The following is a 25,207-nucleotide window of genomic DNA, read 5'->3' on the forward strand; positions in this document are numbered from 1 at the left end:
TCACTCTCCTCATTTACATACTTATCTGTAACATTAAATTTTTCTTGTTTATCTGGCAGATTATTTTCCGACAATACTTCGCTAACCTTTTACATTATTCCTTTTAACAATTATCGGGATGCTTTATTCTTTTAAGGTGTAGCGATTCCTAACTGGGTTGTGGGGTCTTCCCCCTTTTTTTCTCGGTGCGGACTTACTTTTTTCCGCTTGGGAAGCGCAAGTGTGCGCGAGTTTTCTACGGCGCTTTTCTTTCGTTGGTGAGTTGGTTTTTCTTCTATTTTTAAGTTACTAAGGTGAATGGTGAGGAAACTTCGTCCTAACAAAACATAAGCCCCAAACAAAAATAGAATAATAAGCAAAATAAAAGTAAATAAAAATAACGTTCGGACTTGGTTTCTTACACAATGACAAACAAGTTTACAGTCCAATACAAATTACGGTGTCTTAGCAATATGGTAAATTGACATAAATTTGAAGATAAACAGGGTGGTTATGTTGATGAGATGATTGTTGCCAAAGCAACAAACACAGAAGGGCATGAATAGGACAAGGTGAGGCAGAGGAGACTAGGAGCAGGCATTGACCGTGGTTTGTTCAAAGTATTTAGTGATGAGTGTTAAGAAAGCATCATAAGTGTTTTCATAATCAAAGATTCTCATACAGTCAGTGGGCCATATTTTCCCATATGCCTCAATAGTGAGCTTAAGGCAAAGCCTCTCTGGTTCTAACATTGGGCAGTTTCTTAGAAAATAAATAAATAATGGAACCGACAACATTAAATCATTTCTAGTCTCCTCTGCTTATTAATTACAAATAATCTCATGTATTTTATCATCATTAAATTAATCTTTATTGACTATTCTATCCAGATACAATATAAAATAGTTATGAAATATAGATATTATATTTCACATTTTATCTTTGTACGTCATGAAATAATTTAAATATTGGCAAATAACCTAGAAAATATACATAAATCGTATGATGAGATACCAGCAAATGAGTATTTTGGTCTTCTGTATGTAATATATAAATATGTAGTAAGTGTACAAAATGATACAATTTGGATAATATAAAATACATTAGATACATTATAAATAACACATGACACATTACAGAGCAGCTATATTTGTAACCTATTACAGATTTGGGATACAGATTCAAGATGATAGAAAATATATGAGAATGTGTAGAAAAATGACCAGTAAAAAATATCAAATAACTGTTAGATATCTAGTTAAGTATTTATAGTAAGGAAAAGTACTTTTGCCCTCCTAAAAACACTTAATGAGTGATCAGAAAACTTTGTACATGTCATGCTTGAAAAGAAAATGAGATAGTTCCAATGACTAATGCAATGAAATGATAGGATTAGAATGTGCTAGTATCTTGTATTCTCTAGCATGGAACTGAGTGGTTACGTAATGAATTACATTGTCCTCAATATCCTCAATTTCATGTAATAAACATGCATTGTGGTTACTCTTACTGCACCTATACAAGAAAAATTGAAGTTGCCATATCCTGATAAAAATTGTATAATTTTGTAGTAATTCTTTGGACTATCCATAAATGATGTCACACCTCACAGGAGAAGAGGGAAATTCAAAATATGACAAGGGGGAGGTAAATAATCCTTGTAAACATCACTTTTAACATTTACCATTAAACAGTATCATGCATGTTTTTTAACATAATATATCACATTTAAAACATATTCTTTCAAAATTTTATTTCTGTACTTAAATTTATACGAGAACACTAAACTGATAGCAAAAAGTAAATGTGTATCATGCATTTAGTTTACTGTGGCTGGTAACACAATCTGTTATGGCCACAGTAAAGTGATTAGTGTGATTTCTCTTACTATAATACTCTAGTTCTCTTATTTACATCATCACATTCTTGTATGTTACAAATGACTCATCAGTTTGTTTTTACAAGTCTAAAGTTAAAAGAATCTTAGGAAAAGTAATGTTATGAAATTGTTATGCCATTGCTGTGAAATCATACATTGAATTCTCTCTGGTTGAGATAAATAAGGTGATTTTCTAAATGCCTAAAATTTTGATATCCATTAAAGCATAGGAATCAAACCAAACACACAACTGTATTTATAAATTAAGCAATTATTTACTATGTTAGACATGTTAAAAATGTTTATTGAATTTTTTGAAAAATTCATCAAAGTTTATTTTCAGAATATTACCACAGAAAAAGGAAATATAGAGAAATGACACTCAATCACATTTTCTAAATCTTTAGACTATAGCACCTGTTGTGAACTGAGATACTGTATTTTAGTCAGGAATAGGCCTTCTTCAGGTACACTGTGCTACCACAGTGTACCCGAAGAACGCCTGTTAAGAAGGTCGAAAACGTTCGTACTCGTGTATAAACGGCTAGAAACAAGTGAGAAAGGTTTTGTCATTGTCATTCGATATATACAATTTCAATATATATTCTCTTGACAGGTTTTTAATAATATAATTTAATATTCTTTTAGTGTTGCATATAAATTATACTTTAACTGATAAGAAGAAATAAATTTATTAATGTGCAATGCATTATTCTTCAGATGTTTATTGTGTCAATGTTCAATGTATTAAATAATATGTTGATTATTATATTTTTAATTATTAGAATTTTCTTTTTATATGTAGCAAAAACAACCAGTAAGAGAACTCAAGAATTTATTGAAAAGAAATTAGATAAAAAACGAAAGGATGTATATAAAGCACCAAATGGAAAGAAAATAATAATATTTATTGATGACTTGAATTTACCTTGCTTAGATGCTTTTGGATCTCAGCCAGCTATTGAATTACTTCGGCAGTATCAAGATTTTCGTGGCTTTTATGATAGGAATAAATTATTTTGGAAAAATATTCAGGTAAGAATTATCAGTTAAATGATTATTGTAATTTTTCTGTACATAATTTATAATATAATCTTTTATATATCAAGTTTAAAAATCTATGGAACTGAAATAGAACTTTTGCATAACAATTAAAATATTAATGTTTTTTGAATAATTGGGATTCTAATGTAATGTCATGAGGTCTCTAAATTATAGAAAATATGTTTATGTATCCTGAATTACTTTTTTTTTACGACTTACTTCTGCTGTAAACCAAAACAGTGTTTATTTCCAAATATTTTCACAAACATTTTCGAACTTAGTTCTTCTTCAGGTGAATAAAATGGGTAGAATCAATGTTATTCGAAATCTGAACGCAATGTTCTAAGGAAACTCGTGCAATCATCGTATTAAACTTGCGCATGCTCTGTAGATAGAAGGATCGCTTTTGGCTTCTCAAGTGTCGTAAATAAGAGTTTGCCATGCTATCGATAAGGATAGTTTATCCTTATTGTTTATACACTTGTCTTCTCTTGCTGTTTTATAGATATATATCACTTCCATCCAGCGCAAATGGTGTATTAGCTGTGCGGTGTAAATTATCTTTGCCTCGTCAAATACAGTATGTATGTCAGGGTCCATGGCATATTGTGCTAATGCTGTAGTATATCTTTTATGTAGGATGCCTGCTTTGTGTTCTTTGATCCTCACCTCCAACGATCTTTTTGTGGATCCCACGTATACTAAGTCTTTATCACACCTATAATCTTTTATAGGGTTCTTGTATACTCCTGCTAATTTGTTTTGGTGTGGAATGTCTTTTGCATTATTTAGCATTCTAAATATAGTGGGACATCTTCTAAATATTAAGGAGGCTTGTTTTCTTTTGGCGATCTCTTTGTATATTTTCTCTAAGTACGGATTGTAAGTGATTAGGATTCTGTCTTTCTGAGTGTCACTTTGTTGCCCTTGTGGTTCTGTTAGATCTGTTCTTTATGAATGCATCATTTTTTCGATCCTCATGGCTATCCTACTATTATATCCATGTCTTTTGGCCATGATATTAATGGTGTTATCTCTGTATCCAGTGCCTGTGTTGTCGATGAGTGGGTGTATGCTCTATTCGCCAAGTTATTAAAGGCCGCTATCTTATATTGCCATGGGTCACATGAATGCGCAGGGATATACAATTGATTTGCCTGAGGTTTTCTGTATACCTCTGTGTTGATAGACCTTCCTTTAACTATGATGTGTATGTCGAGAAAATGAATTTGTTTGTCGCTCTCCTGTTCGAGGCCCACAGTTAATCCATACGAGTTATTATTAAATGCCGCTATGACTGCCATTATGTCAGGTTTAGATTTCCATAATATGATTATATCATCCATATATCTTTTGTATGTAATAATATTGTGGAGTAGGTCAGGCAGTACTTTCTATTCTAGGAGTCTAATTACCAGTTCGCATAGATCTCCTGCTATCGAGCTCCCCATTGGTACACCTCTTTTCTGTTGATATACCTCGTTTTTGACTTGAAAGAAAGAATTGTAGCACAATAAATGCGCTAACTCTAGTATATCTTGATGGTGGTTACTGTCCCCTATTATATTTATTAGCAAATCTCTTAATGCACAAAAGGCTGGTGGAAGGAGTAAAGAAGGGTATAATGATTTAAAATCTAGCACAGTGAGGTACTGTGGGGGTACTAATCCACTTGAGTAGAGCTATGAGGTCAACACTATTACTTATATTAAACTGGTATTCTTCTAAATGTTGTGCTATTATATAGTGCATTTTCTCTTCTAGTTTGCGTGTTGGAGCCCGAATCTTATCCACTACAGGACGAATCTGTTTGCCTTCTTTGTGCGTTTTAGCAAACCCAAATAATTTGGGCGTGTCTGGAGAGTCTACAGCAATGTTCTTAATATCTAACTTCTTTGCTAACTTGTTTTTGGAGAATCTCTTTACTTTAGCCTGTAGTTTTTCAACTGCGTTACTGCCGCTTTTTTCACATTGAGTGATATTGATGTACTCCATAAGCAATTTCTCGTACATCTGCTTCCTCATAATTACCATGGTTTTAGCTTTATCCGCTCTAATTTAGCTTTATCCCTGACATACAAGCTGTATTTGACGAGGCAAAGATAATTTACACCACACAGCTAATACACCATTTGCGCTGGATGGAAGTGATATATATCTATAAAACAGCAAGAGAAGACAAGTGTATAAACAATAACGATGAACTATACTTATCGATAGCATGGCAAACTCTTATTTACGACACTTGAGAAGCCAAAAGCGATCCTTCTATCTACAGAGCATGCGCACGTTTAATACGATGATTGCACGAGTTTCCTTAGAACATTGCGTTCAGATTTCGAATAACATTGATTCTACCTGTTTTATTCACCTGAAGAAGAACTAAGTTCGAAAATGTTTGTGAAAATATTTGGAAATAAGCACTGTTTTGGTTTACAGCAGAAGTAAGTCGTTTATTTTACAGTGTGTATAGAAGAGATTATTTACTTTTTTTTAATAGTGTTATGATTATAAAATCACAAAGCTTAGTACAGAGATCACTTTACAACATTAGTTCTAAAAATGGCATAGAACTTTCAATTTGAAGCATTAATATTAAAAAAAATACTCAAAGTTATTGAATGTCAATTTTTTTAGGATGTTTTATTATCTGCTGCCTGTGCTCCTTTGGATGGAGGAAGAAGTTCCATAACGCCACGTCTTCTAAGACATTTTGCAATCTTTGCAATTCATCAACCTCAATATGAAACTTTAAAACACATTTTTACTTCAATAGCAGTAGAATTCTTTAGAGATTTCAATATTGAAGTACAGAAGAGTATAGAAAGCATTGCTAATGCGGGAGTTGATTTGTACTTACGTATGTACATGGACTTTTTGCCAACTCCAGCCAAATCTCACTACGTATTTAATTTTCGAGACCTTTCTAAATTGATTCAGGTATTTTGCATTATTTAGTCAATATAATTTAATGATTTATAAATTTAATTATTTTATTTCAACAATGATTTTTAATGAATATTATTATTATTATTATTTTCGTAGCTGAAATATTATAAATCATAACGAGGATTAATGATTTTCAATTAACATATCAGCTGCAATTTATTTAATATTTTTTGTAATACTTATTTTAAGTAATTATGCATTAATTTTAACTAAATTATATATGTACACATAGTACCACAAGCAAATTGCAGGACCAATAAAGGTGACAGAGATGTGCAAATGATTAAGTTTCTGTATGCGTCAGATCACATGGTACCCAGTTTCAGGCTATAAAGACCAGTAGCTGGCTCATGCCATAAATGCTATCAGCATCAGTTTGCAGCAGCCAAACTTTTGAAGAAGCATAGAAAATATCTTGGAGATGAAGCAAGTTAACAGTTGGAGAATGAGACCATATCGTGGAAAACTGCATGACTTTGGTTTGTTGATTCAGGCAGTTGCCACACATGTTGGGCATGACATAAGTACTATCCAGCAAAGAGTGACATGATGGATGCAGGAACATCTGCAATGCTAAAGAGGGAGTGGCTCATACCAGACCATGACAGAATGTATAGACCAGCAGATTCACTGAACAGTTTGTCGGGACCATTTGCACAGCACGTGACATCCAAAGCCACCTGTCACCATCAACAAATACATCTGTGTCTACCCAAACCATTTGCAACAGATTGCATGAAGTTGGGCTGCACGCATGGTAACCAGTGTGGCTTGATCAAGCATTGTGTTTTTAACTTCTCTCCAATTTCTTTTAAAACTGTACTTTTGGGCTTGTGTTCATATGTCCTCACCCATATTGGTTGGTCTAATGTGTCCTTTAAAACAAAAGGGGTAGAACTTAATTGGTCAGAAGAAGTAAGGCAAAAGGGAAGATAGGGATGGAGAAGGACAGGATTTCAAAAGATTCAATTTCAAAAGATGGTCATCTTTTGAAATTGAGTTTTTGGAGGAGTAACGTGTGTGTCAGTAAGAACAAAACGAAATTTCCCATCATCACTGAACAAAGAAGATCCCAGGTTAATTTACCAACCATCTCCCCTTCTTCTAAATTCTTTTATTTTAATTTTTATTTCTTCCAAAAAAAAACCCCCATCATCTTGATCTAGGGCCCTATTACTGTAAAAACTAGTTAAGTTAGAATTAAGTTAGGTTAAGTTTCTTTTGTTTATTGTCACATGGGACATTGTTGGTCATATTGTAAAATTTCATTCCAATTTACTGTATACCTATTAGTGTAAATTTGATAATTTTTTGTTGAGAAAATTTCATTTAAAGCAAACATTAAATTTCTATAATTCTATCTATGCGAGCAATTCTCAGGAATTATGTTTTTTCTCAGTTACACCAGCATGGTGCCATTAACTGCTCAATACGGGGCTGCACACCTGGCATGATGTCGTTGTCATCACAATTTGACTGCTGAATGGCATTGGGTATTGTTTACAGATGAATTCCGTTTCTGTCTATGGAGGAATGATGGCCATGAATGTATGTGCTGGTATCCTGAGGAATGCTACATGCCAGCCCTTTTCACTGACAAAGAAACTGTCGGAGAGTCTTTTAATAAATATTAATAAAATTTAGTTAATAATTACATTAAAACTATACAAACTCTATATTAAATTTGTAATATTTACTAAAAGTGTTAATCAGAGTTAATAGCAATTGAATGTACTACAGTACACCCCTCTATAAAACGGGTTCATATAATGTGGATTTGTATATAATGGCAAAATAGTTGTGACCATATTCGTATAAACACGCTAAAAGAAACTCGTAAAATACAGTAAAATGTCATTGCCGACTCATATTGCAACAGGATTGGTTGAATCTAGACCAATAGCGGATATTGCACAAACCGTTGAGTTTAAACGAGCAGTAGACCTACTAAAAACCATTTATTATTTAAAGGCCATAAAAATTATATTTATATTAATGATGTCTCCAAAGTTCAGCAAATTTTTTGCAGAAAAATAATTTATCAGGAAACACGCACCATCGTTCGATGCACTGCTCCACAATGAAAACAAGCTTAAGCAACAGCGTCATCAAACAGTGCACACTCGGTAAGTAATCCTACAATTTTTTGTTTACAGCATAGTTTATATGGATTATTCCCAAAAAATTATATATGTTTTGGAAATGTTGAGTCAAATTAGTCTAGAATCGATTAATTTTATGGAAGAAAACCTTTCAAACAGCCGTAGTCCCTAAACTGCATATGTGCTGGGCTGTGTATTTAAGTGACTCGTATAACATCAAATTCATAAAACACGGAATGTATTTACCGTGTTATAGGGGGTTCGACTGTATTTTATATTATTTTAACACAAATATGTAAATTTTTAGTAGCGGAGGAAGATGATGATATTACATTTACAGAGTAGAATAAGGAATAAACTCAAATAAATGTTATATGAAAAATTAGATTGCGGCAGTTGGCAACATGGCATTTGATTATCGTCCCTAACCTATATGACATCAGACTGTGGCTAACTCCACTTTTTGGGTGGACATGGTTCTGTCTGGTTGCTCACCTCGCCGCACACACTGACCACTGTTTCCACGGTCGACGTAATTGTAACTCTTGTCGTGAGTTTATTTTACAGAACTATATACAACATCCATTGGACTCCATTGTCTGTCCTGGAATCATTCATTTGACACTATGATGACACTATTTGCAGATGTAATTGGATTGATTGATATAACAGATTTCCTTTTCAAGAGGTATGCCTTAGTGGCCTCCTCACTAGTGAGCCAGACGTGACCTCCACGATGTAGTAATCTGGACTAGGTGATTCCAGCAACGCTGACCATTTCAAAACCCAAATCCCAGACTTCATAGACATGAACCAGATAGTTCATTGCTTGACCGGCATGGAGAGAAAAAAGGAGGCCTACCTGGTTCCTGTCAATGAAGTCTGGGATTTGGGTTTTGAAATGGTTAGTGTCGCTGGGATCACCTAGTCTAGATTACTACATCGTGGAGGTCGTGTTTGGCTCACTAGTTTGACACTCACAGTTTTCTTATGAGTGTCATACACCAGCCCATACTAGGCATTATGTGATTAGCAGACAGCCCTGGTGCACATTTCCAGTACTCTGACAGCAGACCACTATGTCACAATTCATGTGACATAGTGGTTCTTGTCCTTAGGGACCTTGGTTCAGTCACTGATGTAGGCCACATCCAACACAGTGTTCCAGCAAGATAATGTCCAACTGCACATCACATGGTGAACTCTCACCAGCCTGAATGAAATTCGCATCTTTTTTTGGTCAGCAGCAGTCAGAGAAAGATCTGGAGAGATCTCTCTCTCTCCCATGTGGGACCTCATTTTGACATGAGGTACATCGAGAACCATCACCAAATACCATAGACATCATGTGTGCACAATGAATGCAGCTTGACAAGGGATACTTCATGCAAACGTTAATCACCTCAGTGATAGTATGTCTTTCTGTATAGTGGCTTGTATAGCTGCACATAGGGGCCATATTCTTTACTGAATAAACAGTTGTCTGTTGCATATCTTTGTTTTGTTCTTTTAATCATTTGCATATCTTTGTCATTTATACGGGACCAGTACATTTGCATATTCTGTAATCATGTTGCAATTTCACTTTTGAAGAGTTTGTGTTATTGTACAAAATTGATTTATAGAATCAAATCTATACGTAATAATCTCATAAAATCATTGAACAAATCACACACAGAGGTTTGAGTCTTTGTTCTTTATTATGAAATTACTTTGGCAATGCCGTAAGGCAGTGGTGGCCCTGAAAGATCATTAAATAACAAACCTGAAATAAAAATGCAAGAATGGTAAAAGTTATAATAATGAAGCTAAAAAATAAGAAATACAAATAACCATTAAAACACATCTGTAAAAATAACTATGTAAAGAAATATCCCAAAAGTAAGCCCAACAATAAAATCTAATAACATTTTAGGTTAGGAAACTGTTAGTCACTCTGATTTCCTTTTACTTGCCCCTTTTCTAGTGCCAAACTTTCATTAGACATGTTGTGTAATCTTTGTTCTTTGTTCATGTAATCTGTTCTACAAGTTTAACCAGTTATATTACAGTCTCCTACAAGCTTAACAAGTCTAACGTTATCCATTGTTGAATTAGCAAGCACTTATGTAGTTGCCACATCTAAGGTATTTAATCTTTCACACTTAATTTTATAAGCAATTTCTCTAACCTCTCAGTTATTTTTGATGCCATTTTTCCATCTGGTGACAATTTACTGAGTTCAATTTTTTGCATAATTTTCGTCTTCATAATTATATTTTATGTGAAATTTAAAAAGCATTCTGGTGAATCTAGAGATACAAGGAAGTTTCTGGTTAAATATATCTGATCATGATGATGATAAATATTTTTTAATCAAACTTTTTTTTATTGAACATTGAATTATTCATTGATATCTTTATTAAACGGGCATGCATTTAATAAATGAAAGTTGATCTATTATATATGTCTAATTAATGTCACATTAAGTCTTATGTATGTTTAGTATTGAAGCATAAAGAGTGAAATAATTAAATATCATTTTTGTCACTGATTTTTCTGTAGTGCTCAAATTTATAACTTTCTGATATATATGACTATCAAATAAACTTATACTTTAAACTTTAATTATATAAATTTAAATATAAAAACTTCAATTATATAAATTCAATTATATATACATTTATAACAAATTCATTCTTTCTCCCTACAGTATTATAGTTAGCATAGAAACTGTGCTAACTATGTTAACTATAATAGTGCGGGGAGAAAGAACAAATTTGTTATAAATATATATATAAAAACAGCAAATAACAAATAATAATAAATAACAAAAGACAAGCAGAAGGATGGTAGAAATGAATGATGGGTGTAAAACATCTGTCACACCTGTTCAGGTTAATCCATTCTTCTCACAGCTCAATAAGACAAAGACAAGTGTCAAAAGTAACACAATAACTTTAATATAATGGTTAATGTCATCAAAAGGGGATACAAATGTAAACAAGCAGTAAATCGATGGATCCCTCCTTTTACAGATATGATAATTACATGTAGCACTAACACAGTAGAGGATCTTAATTAACAATAGTCCAGTTGGTGATGGAACTGGTAACTGTTAGCAATGGTCCCAAAAATCATAAAATTGTCAAATCTTACATTAATTTTTGAGTCTTGGAATTTTCAGCAGTTCTCCGTAATTACTCCTAAATCACCTTGCATGATCTTAGGCAATCTAAGTTTTACCTCTTCTTATTAAGTACAGTGGAACCTCGGTATACAACCTTAACCCGTTCCTAATGTTTGGACTTATACCGAATAGGATGTATACCAAACCAACCTTTCCCATAAGAAGTAATGTAAAAATGATTAATCCGTTCTCATGTAAAAAAAAATGGCTGGCTTTAAACACCTTGCTTTCCTGGCTAGTTCATGCTCCATTTTTCATGAGATCAGCATGTATCTTTTTAGCTTTCTTGCAAATAATTGCTTCTGATACGATGTCGCCAGCACACTGTTTTTCAGTTATCCAAAGCAAAAGCAATTTCTCAACATGTCTTTGATCTCTGTTTAGAAATTGATTTAACTCCTTTCGCAACATTAGCAGATTTAATAATGTCTTTATTTTTTGCAATTGTCGTTATCGTCATTCTCGGAATACGGAATGCAACAGTTAAATCTCAACCATGCATAATACCACCTTCATATTCCTCAACAATCTCTCTCTTTTTTCAGTTCCATTGTGATTCTAGTCATTTTTTTAGTTTTCTGTTGCTTTTCACTTGTCTTTTTGCAATTCATGATTAATAAAAATAATAAAATTTTACTTACAAATTAAAATCAGAAGAAATTTAACAAAGTTATAAACTGTGGCACCGTGAACGTCTAGTATGGTCTAATACACCGATAGTGCAACTTGTTCATAGATGGCACGTATAATTGAATTAAGTCGTATACCGAGCAAAATTTGTTTCGTCCAAATAGGACATATTCCGAATTGGACGTATTCTAAAGCAGATGTATATTGAGGTACCACTGTACATATTTCCAATTCCTGTCCACAGCACTATCCTCTTCTCTCTCTCTAAATGGACATTTTTTACATACAGGTTTCCTTTTTTTTCCAGAATCCTCTACACACTTCCTTTTACTTTTATGTTCTTGAGGTTTTTCAATGCTACTGTTCTTCCACTTAGAACAGGCAAGGGATGTCACCAATACTAAATAATAATAAAATATGAAAATGTTTTTGAAATTGGTTTAATAAAGGTTCAGCAAATTATTGAAAATGAACATTTGTATACTTAGAATTTTTCTTACAAAATAATTTTTGAATATCTTAGGGGATGTTGCAAGTGAAACCCAACAGAATAAAAAGAAGGAAAAATATTTATGAATTGTTTTATCATGAAAGTGCAAGAGTTTTCCAAGATAGACTTATAAATAATGATGATAAAGATTTATTCAACAAAATTCTAAATGATATATCTATGGAAAGATTTAATAAATCGATGACGTTGTCTCATAAACATATTTTATTTGGAGACTTTATGAAAGAGGAAGGAGATTATGAATTGTTGGATGATATAGCAAAAGTTAAAGCAAGACTTATTCAGGTAAATTCATGATTTAGTGCAAAATAATCCTTACTTTTCGGGAATTGCAATTATGCTACATTGATATAAATTTTGTTTTATATCCAATGTAAGCAAATAATAGTTCAATTATTTGAGTGCAGTGATTATAATAATTATTGTGCAGTTACTACTAGCAAGGTTGTGGTCAAAGTTTTCATCTCTAAAATGTGAACGTTGAGTGCCGCTATCTTGTAAGTGGCACTCAATGTTCACATTTCAAATTTCAAAATGAATTATTATAAAGTACATCTTCTTTCTATTTAATATTAAATTTTAATTTCAATATTTAAAAAATTTTATTGTTTTTTAGTGTTTAGATAATTATAATTTGATTCATAAGAAACCATTAAAATTGATATTTTTCGAAGATGCAATTAAACATGTAGTACGAATCGCTAGAATTATTCGTCAAGAACGAGGCAATGCATTATTAATAGGCGTCGGTGGATGTGGTAAACAGAGTCTTGCGGAGTAAGTTTTAGTTTTTAAATGTTAATGAATTTTAATATAAAAAGTGTATATTATATTAAGCAATAAATAAATTAGACAAATTCTATTAAAGTTACTGATACAGTACAATTTGGGTTTAGCAGATACTCTTAGGACCCATGTTTTTTTTTTCAGGCTGTCATGTCATCTTTATAATTATCATTGTTTTCAAATAATACTGTCAAAAGGATATAATTATAAATCATTTCAAGAAGATCTTAAAATTCTGTATGAAAAAGCAGGCTTGAAAGGTCAACAAACTGTTTTTAAATTTACTGATAATCAAATAGTGACTGAAGAATTTTTGGAAGCTATTAATAATATTTTGAATTCTGGAGAAGTGTCTAATCTTTTTGAAGCCGATAATTATGAAAAAATGATTCTTGAAATGTCGTCTTCTGCAAAAGAATTTGGATTTACTAGCAGAGATGATATTTATGATTATTTTATTTCAGTTTTCAGGAAGAACATTCACATGATTTTATGTATGACTCCAGTGGGTGATGCTTTTCGTTCAAGGTGCAGGATGTTTCCGTCTCTTGTAAATTGCAGTACAATTGTCTGGTTTAACGAGTGGCCCAAAGAAGCCTTGTTTTCTATTGCTCAAAGCACTTTTAGTGAAACAGAATTATATTGTGATGAATTATCAATAACAAAACTATCAAAAATGTGTGTTAACATTCATTCCACTGTCATTGTCAAGGGAAATATATTTTATCAGGAATTAAACAGACCTTATTACACGACACCTACTAGTTACTTAGAACTTTTATCATTATATCTTGAAATACTGGAAAAGTCTAGAGAAAATCTAAATCAGGTAGGATAATAAAACTTTTCATTTCATTTTGAATAAATTGTCATTGTATTTAAAATATATTAAATAATATTTTATACATATGTTGAATTACAGTTTAGTAATTACCATTAATTTATATAAGTATTCGATTTTTAAACAAATATTCATGTGAACATGTGACATTGATTAATCCTGAAATTACAAGTGACTTCAGGATTAGTTAGAAGTAATGTTGAACACGTAAATGATGATAAAGAAAATTTATAAATCAATTTTAGCCACGCCATATGTGAATGCTTACTAATATAACATTGAAAGACAATTTATGTATATAGTTCCATGCTTAGAATTTGAAGTCTCAAATTACTTGACTGTTCACTCATTTCTATAAATTATGTTAGAGTCTAGACATTTAAAGTTTATTCCTTAGATATTTTTGGTGCATAAGTTGAGGATTTTATCCCAAAAGTAATAAGAGAAAATGAAGAATCACATGAAACACCTTGCCATAATAGGGATAATCATCAAGATGCATCCAACATCTGCTTTGTCTTGAATACAAATAATCTCGTTTTTATCTTTTTACTTATTGACTTGCCAATCTTTTGAATAAAATAAAACTATACAAAATTGTACAAAACTGTTCTATACATTTAAAAATATAGGGTAAAGAAACATTGCAAACCATCTGCATGAATGAAATAATTATAAGTATGAAAAGACTACATTATTGTTGACATAAGAATTTTGTTTGAAGTGCTCAGAAATACTTGAACATTTGTAATTTACAGTTTAATCCTTATTAGGGCCAATTTCAGATGTAAGTGATATAAGCAACCATTTACAGATGATACCTTCACGGGGAGGAAAAGTTTCAGTTTTAGTTGTTTCAAAGCTCAAAGTTTTCCATTGATTATATTTAGCTGCCATAACTATTGTACAAAATAGGATATCATGTCGATGAATGCAAGTTAGAATGATATACAATCAAAGATATCTATAATTTTTGGAGTACTGACAATTCTTTTCTTCTCTCCCTACAATCAGCATACAGTACTTGTTTCCATGGTTTTTAAATGATTTTCAGAGCTGCCATAGATATGATGAATTGGTAAGAATTTTAGTCAGAAAAAAGCTTTAAAAGTAAATTTAATGTAAATATTTTCATGGTATGTAATGTTGTTTTGGTAATACTGTACTTACAAATGCTAGACATTGATAAAATTAAGACATTACTTTTTTAGTTTCTTGATTTATTACTTTCATTCATTATTTTTATTTGTAGATGTATTTTTTTTTTATTAAAGCATAAAGTGTATTGTAAAAAAACCTTGCATAAAATAAATTTTAATGATAAGCTATTTTATCTATTCAATCTCTTTCCTACTTTCCCCCAATCTTCTAATCTTTATCTCCTTTTTCTCTTCCAATAACCATGGGTCATTGCATTTTCATATATCTGTGGGTCACAACATTCTTGTAAATTTTTATCTTACTTGCACTTAATTTTCAATTGAAATTGACTTGATGTTTATTTTCATCTACAAACTAATTTAGTTTAATGAGTTAGCTGAGAAAAATAATTACTTAAAAATATTCTGATTAGATAATTTTGTAAATATTGTTTGATAAGAGAAGCACAAGAATGTTTATAAGAACCATACACTTTTCTACCTTACTAATATTGAGATATATTTGCAACCTGCACAATTTACTTGGATGGATTTAAGAAGTAATACATTTATTGCATTATAAATTCAATATCAATATTAATCAGACATGAGATTATGAGAAATGAACTTAATAGATAGTAACGGTTAATTAAAATTCACACCTTACTATAAATAAATGGATGCAAAATATTATCATCTTGTCATTGTAGTCCTGCAGTAGTAGGGCTATGATGCTATGACGAGACATTCAGAATTTAAGCATCTGATGAGCTGTCCAATATAAACTTGCTTCTTGTCTTAGAATTATAAAATTAATAGTTTGTTGCTGATTATCAAAGATAAATAAATAAAATAAAATAACAACAATTTACATGACTACTTAACAATTACAGACTATAACGGGTGGGCAAGCAAGAGGTCAGTGGGAGCCGAAATGTAGGTTTTGCAAAATGCATGGGAGCCACAGTTCTGAACTTTTTTTATTCTGTACTGCAGTTCTGTACCGCGATTTTATTATATAATATAAATATGATATATTTATTAAAAAAATTCAATATTTGTTTTATATTTTCACAAAATTGTGGAAATAAACTTGTAAAAATAATAATAAAAAGCAGAAATTAACACTTTCATCAAGAGCCGCATTTGCCCATGGTGGGACTACAATATAATAATATTCAAGGAAAATGACTATAAAAGTCTTCAATTCTAGATTGACACTAAATCTTAAGGTATTCTATCTTCTGAATATGAGAGAGAGTTTACAAAAGTACTATAATAATACCTCCATATTATTCTTGACTTGTAACCTTCCTGTCTTTTGGGTGGAAGTTCAATCTATAAAGTATGGCACTAAGTTAAAGACTAGAGGATACTATGTGATGTGTTGTGCTGCATGGATTTTCGCATGTTTCCTCTATTTATACTATTTTTCTCCTCCAATAGAGATTAAGGATTAAGATCATCTGACTGTGTGTCATGATGAGTCTTTTTGGTTTAGTCAGCACTTTAGTTATGGATGATAAAATCTCTCTTGGGAACTGACTGTCAACACAGGAAACATTTGTTCTTTGTTCTCTCTGATTTTTAGCTTTGATAAAAATTTTGAATTTTTATTTTATTTAATTTTTAAAAGATTTTCTATATTTTCTTGAATATTTTATTCCAAAATATCCAGAATCTCACACTTACATTCATTAACAAATTGTAAAATATATTTAAAAGTATATCTACATTGCAGATAGAAGTGTCTTATGCCAAAATTTTTATTAAATGGAATGTGATTTGACAATATTTGTGTTTTTAGTTGTTATAAAATATTACTTATTTTGCTTTTTTAAACATAATAATAATTTTTAGATTATTCTAATTATATTATAAATATTGCATTAGATTTGTCATTTTTATTGATATTGAAAAATTTATTAATAAAAAAATTGAATTTTCAGGCAATAAAGAAATTCAACAATGGTCTTGATAATATTTACGAAGCACACAAAGTAATAGTAAAACTTAAGCGTGAATTGACAGCAAAAGAGCCTGAATTAAAACGCCAACGTGAATTAACCGATTCCTTGTTGAAGAAGTTAGCTTCGGATCAAGCCAATGCCGACGAAGTAAATACTTTAACATTGATTTCAATCCTTAATAAGCTAGTGATCAACATATAATAATTCTATTAAGAATTCTTTAGTTTTTTTTAAATTTTGTGAACTTTTGGAGAAATGTTTTGAAGAACTTATGTTATATATATTATTTCTTCTGGCTATATACACTCATATATCAGTCAAATCTTTATGTAAAATCTATCCAATAAACAAATCATTAATTATAAATATAATGCACTAACATTATAATACTTTGCAGTTATTTTTGGAATTTTACACAGTTTTTGGTCCACCCAGTTAGAACACATTGGAACTCTGATCACAACAGAAAAAATTTTTTCTAGAATTCCACCTGAAGAAATTTCTAGGGTGGGCCAAAAACGTTTGTGTTATGTTCCAAAAATAACTTCAAAGCATTATAAGATTAACGTGGTATATTTATAATCTCTATATAGTGAATTGCCTCCAGAAAATGCAGATAATTCATTACATAGAAACTGCACCAGTAGTAAAAAACAAAATCCAGTACATTAATAAAATTATATTTTAATTTTTATAAAAATATAGTAATGGATCAAATGTCTGGCAAGCTTGGAATTGGAAATGGTCCTGCTTTATGAATTTTCCGATATTCTGGATACAGACTAAACATATATTTAAAATAGAATAAACAATAGAAAGTTAAAATGAAACAGTGATTGACAATTACTAATTTCAATAGATGCAAAAATAGATTATTTATTATGTTTAATGATTATAAAATATAATTGAAAAGTGTTAATTTGGAATAAAAAAATATGGCAAGAGGGCTACTTATTACTTGTTTATTTTCTAGTACACATACATACATGTGAAAGAAAAGGCTGTACTCAAAGGTGTAGCCTTAAAGATAAGAAAGATGGGTGAAGGAAGGAGGGAGAGTGATTTGAGGAAAAGTTAGGAGGGTGGGATGGTTGGAGGTTTGAAAGTGGAAAAAAGGACATGAGCCGCAAAGGGGAGCTGTTGGATAGCACTTGGAAATACAATGGTATACACGTGCAAAACAATTTGTATATACAGGGAAGGAGAATTTCTGGCACACAAAGAAGCAACAATTTTTTGTTATTGTGTTGCCACAAGATTGTCACAAAATTATTTTGCGTTATTATTATTATTTATTTATTATTACACATATTACAGACTATAACGGGTGGGCAAGCAAGAGGTCAGTGGGAGCCGAAATGTAGGTTTTGCAAAATGCATGGGAGCCACAGTTCTGAACTTTTTTTATTCTGTACTGCAGTTCTGTACCGCGATTTTATTATATAATATAAATATGATATATTTATTAAAAAAATTCAATATTTGTTTTATATTTTCACAAAATTGTGGAAATAAACTTGTAAAAATAATAATAAAAAGCAGAAATTAACACTTTCATCAAGAGCCGCATTTGCCCATGGTGGGACTACAATATAATAATATTCAAGGAAAATGACTATAAAAGTCTTCAATTCTAGATTGACACTAAATCTTAAGGTATTCTATCTTCTGAATATGAGAGAGAGTTTACAAAAGTACTATAATAATACCTCCATATTATTCTTGACTTGTAACCTTCCTGTCTTTTGGGTGGAAGTTCAATCTATAAAGTATGGCACTAAGTTAAAGACTAGAGGATACTATGTGATGTGTTGTGCTGCATGGATTTTCGCATGTTTCCTCTATTTATACTATTTTTCTCCTCCAATAGAGATTAAGGATTAAGATCATCTGACTGTGTGTCATGATGAGTCTTTTTGGTTTAGTCAGCACTTTAGTTATGGATGATAAAATCTCTCTTGGGAACTGACTGTCAACACAGGAAACATTTGTTCTTTGTTCTCTCTGATTTTTAGCTTTGATAAAAATTTTGAATTNATGTGTTCAATTCTTTCCTTTATCTTTTATTTTTTCAATATAATGATCAAGTTAAAGTTAATTTAAATTTTTAAATAAATCTTCTTAGATTATATTTTTAAGATACATACAGTATGATTCAAAAACATACAAATTTTGGTGAGTTACAGACAACACCAAAACAATCACTTTTTGTTAGTAAACCCATGTTTGCAAATGAATTTTTATTAAAATTCATGGATTTATTAAAAAAAGTGATTGTTTTGGTGTTGTCTATAACTCCCTAAAATTTGTCGGTATGTTTTTGAAATACCCTGTATAAGAAATGATTTTATTTTATAGTCAAATGAGAAATATGTAGTATATATTAAATGTAAAATTATTCTTTACAGGTTCATCAGAGTATAATAAAAGAAAAGACTATAGTGAAAGCTAAAGCAGATGAAACATTTGCAATTCAAGCAGATGCTCAGAAAGATCTTAAAGAAGCACTTCCTCAATTAACATTAGCTATCATGGCCCTAGACGCTGTAGATAAAAATGACATTGCAGAAATAAGAGTTTTTAGTAGTCCTCCCGAAATGGTTCAGACTGTTATGGAAGCAGTTTGTATATTACTAAACAGAAAGTAAGCAGCAGATTTTTGAAAATTAAATTTAGTTTCTGTTTTTCAAGTGATTATTTCATCTTCAGTCTGAAATTTAGATTTGATTTTTATTAAATTCTCTAAAAGTAATAATGCAGTAATCTGTTAATATTAACAAAATTATTATATAATCATATATGAAACAATGAATAATAATTACTTTTGCGTATGAAATCCCTTGAATTTTTTTGGATGAACTAACCTGTATTTTACCTTTATTCATTGTAAATTATAATTTAATTTTATACAAGGTGTTCTGCTCAAAATTATCCAATTTGAGAGTTGTGTGAGAAGTGCTGGAGGAAGGTGTGTAAGTGGGGCTGTGTCTGGTTACTCATTGAAGATGTTGGAGAGGATCAATACTATTCCAACATATGAAGCCAAGATCCATGTCTGCATTGTGTATGCATTTTTGTGTTTAGAGAAGCCATTTGATCTATTTGTTGTGTTTCTTCAGGAGGCATATGGAGAGCAAATCAGCCAGAGATCACTATCATGTTGATAGAGAATAGGAGTTTGGAGTCTATTTTTTATAATTAGTTCTCTAGGTGTATAAGCAATAAGGAACTGTATGCAAATTCTGTTCTATGGAACCATAAAGTTCTTCAGGCAGCCTTCAAGGATTCCACAAATTTGTTTATAAGAAATTTTTATTTTAATTATTTCCACAAAAAATAATGTAAAATAAAATTTTCTAAACTATATCTTATCAGAAGCTTTATTATTTAGAATATATAAATACCATTGAAGTTTTTTTATGTATTAATTATTTTTTTAAACTTTAATTGATTATCTCTAAAATGTGAACGTTGAGTGCCGCTATCTTGTAAGTGGCACTCAATGTTCACATTTCAAATTTCAAAATGAATTATTATAAAGTACATCTTCTTTCTATTTAATATTAAATTTTAATTTCAATATTTAAAAAATTTTATTGTTTTTTAGTGTTTAGATAATTATAATTTGATTCATAAGAAACCATTAAAATTGATATTTTTCGAAGATGCAATTAAACATGTAGTACGAATCGCTAGAATTATTCGTCAAGAACGAGGCAATGCATTATTAATAGGCGTCGGTGGATGTGGTAAACAGAGTCTTGCGGAGTAAGTTTTAGTTTTTAAATGTTAATGAATTTTAATATAAAAAGTGTATATTATATTAAGCAATAAATAAATTAGACAAATTCTATTAAAGTTACTGATACAGTACAATTTGGGTTTAGCAGATACTCTTAGGACCCATGTTTTTTTTTTCAGGCTGTCATGTCATCTTTATAATTATCATTGTTTTCAAATAATACTGTCAAAAGGATATAATTATAAATCATTTCAAGAAGATCTTAAAATTCTGTATGAAAAAGCAGGCTTGAAAGGTCAACAAACTGTTTTTAAATTTACTGATAATCAAATAGTGACTGAAGAATTTTTGGAAGCTATTAATAATATTTTGAATTCTGGAGAAGTGTCTAATCTTTTTGAAGCCGATAATTATGAAAAAATGATTCTTGAAATGTCGTCTTCTGCAAAAGAATTTGGATTTACTAGCAGAGATGATATTTATGATTATTTTATTTCAGTTTTCAGGAAGAACATTCACATGATTTTATGTATGACTCCAGTGGGTGATGCTTTTCGTTCAAGGTGCAGGATGTTTCCGTCTCTTGTAAATTGCAGTACAATTGTCTGGTTTAACGAGTGGCCCAAAGAAGCCTTGTTTTCTATTGCTCAAAGCACTTTTAGTGAAACAGAATTATATTGTGATGAATTATCAATAACAAAACTATCAAAAATGTGTGTTAACATTCATTCCACTGTCATTGTCAAGGGAAATATATTTTATCAGGAATTAAACAGACCTTATTACACGACACCTACTAGTTACTTAGAACTTTTATCATTATATCTTGAAATACTGGAAAAGTCTAGAGAAAATCTAAATCAGGTAGGATAATAAAACTTTTCATTTCATTTTGAATAAATTGTCATTGTATTTAAAATATATTAAATAATATTTTATACATATGTTGAATTACAGTTTAGTAATTACCATTAATTTATATAAGTATTCGATTTTTAAACAAATATTCATGTGAACATGTGACATTGATTAATCCTGAAATTACAAGTGACTTCAGGATTAGTTAGAAGTAATGTTGAACACGTAAATGTTGATAAAGAAAATTTATAAATCAATTTTAGCCACGCCATATGTGAATGCTTACTAATATAACATTGAAAGACAATTTATGTATATAGTTCCATGCTTAGAATTTGAAGTCTCAAATTACTTGACTGTTCACTCATTTCTATAAATTATGTTAGAGTCTAGACATTTAAAGTTTATTCCTTAGATATTTTTGGTGCATAAGTTGAGGATTTTATCCCAAAAGTAATAAGAGAAAATGAAGAATCACATGAAACACCTTGCCATAATAGGGATAATCATCAAGATGCATCCAACATCTGCTTTGTCTTGAATACAAATAATCTCGTTTTTATCTTTTTACTTATTGACTTGCCAATCTTTTGAATAAAATAAAACTATACAAAATTGTACAAAACTGTTCTATACATTTAAAAATATAGGGTAAAGAAACATTGCAAACCATCTGCATGAATGAAATAATTATAAGTATGAAAAGACTACATTATTGTTGACATAAGAATTTTGTTTGAAGTGCTCAGAAATACTTGAACATTTGTAATTTACAGTTTAATCCTTATTAGGGCCAATTTCAGATGTAAGTGATATAAGCAACCATTTACAGATGATACCTTCACGGGGAGGAAAAGTTTCAGTTTTAGTTGTTTCAAAGCTCAAAGTTTTCCATTGATTATATTTAGCTGCCATAACTATTGTACAAAATAGGATATCATGTCGATGAATGCAAGTTAGAATGATATACAATCAAAGATATCTATAATTTTTGGAGTACTGACAATTCTTTTCTTCTCTCCCTACAATCAGCATACAGTACTTGTTTCCATGGTTTTTAAATGATTTTCAGAGCTGCCATAGATATGATGAATTGGTAAGAATTTTAGTCAGAAAAAAGCTTTAAAAGTAAATTTAATGTAAATATTTTCATGGTATGTAATGTTGTTTTGGTAATACTGTACTTACAAATGCTAGACATTGATAAAATTAAGACATTACTTTTTTAGTTTCTTGATTTATTACTTTCATTCATTATTTTTATTNACACTGAAGTACTAATAGTTCACGAAAATAATAATTTTTGTGAACTATTAGTACTTAAGTATGTAAAAATTTATTACATTTTATGTTGTACGAGGATTTTACCCATTTCTCGAACCGTGTCAGAGTGAATCCATGCTATAAAAGTACCGTGTTATACGGATGTTACCTGTAGTGTATTAACATTGATTTTAAAATTAAATTACATTAGATAAATACTAAAAAGTGCATGGGGTCAGATTAAACATTTTTTGAGAAAAATCTATCTCATTTTCAAATTCTTAATCTTAAAAATAATGTATTTGAGTAGAGAGCAAAATCAAACATTAATTAGAGCTTTAAACATTTGAAACACATCATAGATTTTAAAACAAGAAACTGACTTTGCATTGCACTTTAATAAATGATTTTCCTGTATATAAAGAATTAAATTATATTGCCAAAATTGCCTTATATTTGTTTTATATATACTAAGGCTTACATTTAAAATAATTACTATATTTATTTGTTTTTTTTCCCTAATATAGGTATGAAATCCCTTGAATTTTTTTGGATGAACTAACCTGTATTTTACCTTTATTCATTGTAAATTATAATTTAATTTTATACAAGGTGTTCTGCTCAAAATTATCCAATTTGAGAGTTGTGTGAGAAGTGCTGGAGGAAGGTGTGTAAGTGGGGCTGNTTTTTTTTCAGTAGCTATTAATTATAGTTTGAATAAATTACAGAAGGAATTAAATTTTTTAAATAATTCATCATTGGATTGAAAAATATGATGATAAAATATAAAAAAGATAATTGTCAAGTTCTAGTAACATTATATGTATTTTTTCTGACTATAGAAATAGGTCTTAGTAAATCAGTTTCTACTTTCTTTTCTAAACCAATTTTTCCAATAAAATATTTTAATTCTATATGTATTATGCTCCAAGACTGCCATTTAATATCCGACTTATTATATCAAGACAAGGAGACACATAGATCAAAAGGAAAATAAACCATTGTTCTTTCCCATGTATATACAGTCGACCCCCCTATAAGACAGTAGATACGTTCCATTCTTTAGGAATCTGATTTTTTACGAGTCCTTCCAATCACAGCCCGACACGTGTCAAGTACGGACTACGGCTGTTTGAAAGGTTTTCTTCCATAAAATTAATCGATTCTAGATTAATCCAACTCAACATTTCCAAAATATATATATTTTTTTTTGGAAATAATCCATATAAACTATGCTATAAACAAAAAATTGTAGGATTACTTACCGAGTGTGCACCATTCGACATCGCCATTGCTCAAGCTTGTTTTCGTCGCGGAACAACTCAGCAAACCGCGGCTGCGATTTCTGATGTTATTTTTCTGCGAAAACTTCGCTGAACTTTGGAGACATCATTAATATAAATAATTTTTATCGCCGTTGAATAAGAAATGTTTCTTTCACAAGAAATGNGCTAAACATTTTTTATTTCTTGAGAAGAGAAATTTCATGAGGCTTTCTCAATAAATGTTGTGAAATTTATAAAATAAAAATTTATTTCTGTAATTTTTTTATTCTTTTATGAAATTATATATGCATTTTGAGAAATGGCTCAGCAATTTTATATTCATAAGATACATCTAAAATTTTTGTGGCGTAGTAAACACTAGTATTGTGTTTTATTCCTAAGACACATGGCAAATTTTCCACCAAATTTCTTTATTAGTTGAAGAAAAAAAAAATACATCTAAAACTTAGAGTCTCAAATTTAAGAAAAAATGGTTAGCAACTTTTTGAATTAGCTTGTTAGTTAACTCAGAAAGCAATGACAGTTAGCCAGTTGTTAGTTATCATTACTATTGTTATGTTCATTGTTCAGTTTATTTTTCCTTCTTCTTATTCTGTATTTGTCCTTTTGTTGGTTTAGTGTAATACTGTATTCATTTCAGAGTGGTGCACTTAATAAACAAATATGAATCTAAAACTCAAATAAAAATTCTATGTTAGTGTCTTTTGTATATACATTTTTATTTATGTTCATGTATTAGTGATGTATTAGATATTGGTTTTTGAATATTAACAATATGTAGATAAATATTAATTTTGTTTTTGACAATTATTTAAAATTAATAGTTAACTAATTTTAAATAATTATTAATGTCAGTATAATTTTGGTTTTGTGTGTGTGTATGTGTGTCTATATATATATAAACAAAAACATTTTAAAATGCAGTAGACATTTACTAATCTGGCACTTACACTATCAGAGTGGTGCAGTGGTGCATTATAGTTTCATGGGCACCCATGAAAATTTGAATTAGGAGGCTCTATGTACAGTGTCGCGTCAGGCCGATTCTTGTCTCGTGTG

At 30.4% G+C, this 25,207-nt stretch overlaps 1 protein-coding gene across 1 annotated transcript in view; it reads left to right on the forward strand.

Annotated features, from left to right (window-relative positions):
- Positions 1-25,207, forward strand: part of LOC111639621 (dynein heavy chain 6, axonemal-like) — a gene marked incomplete at its 5' end in the record, with an annotated part of 117,688 nt that overhangs the window by 59,347 nt on the left and 33,134 nt on the right. The window contains 9 exons of the mRNA XM_023385518.1: positions 2,664-2,893; positions 5,540-5,842; positions 12,276-12,548; positions 12,880-13,040; positions 13,194-13,878; positions 16,979-17,146; positions 19,408-19,643; positions 20,696-20,748; positions 20,974-21,605. Coding sequence (XP_023241286.1) covers positions 2,664-2,893; positions 5,540-5,842; positions 12,276-12,548; positions 12,880-13,040; positions 13,194-13,878; positions 16,979-17,146; positions 19,408-19,643; positions 20,696-20,748; positions 20,974-21,605 — 2,741 coding nt within the window. The remainder of the gene's footprint in view (positions 1-2,663; positions 2,894-5,539; positions 5,843-12,275; positions 12,549-12,879; positions 13,041-13,193; positions 13,879-16,978; positions 17,147-19,407; positions 19,644-20,695; positions 20,749-20,973; positions 21,606-25,207) is intronic.

Source organism: Centruroides sculpturatus, unplaced genomic scaffold (assembly GCF_000671375.1).
Source record: "Centruroides sculpturatus isolate CEXI.00-Female unplaced genomic scaffold, Cexi_2.0 scaffold1335, whole genome shotgun sequence".
NCBI lineage: Eukaryota > Metazoa > Arthropoda > Arachnida > Scorpiones > Buthidae > Centruroides > Centruroides sculpturatus.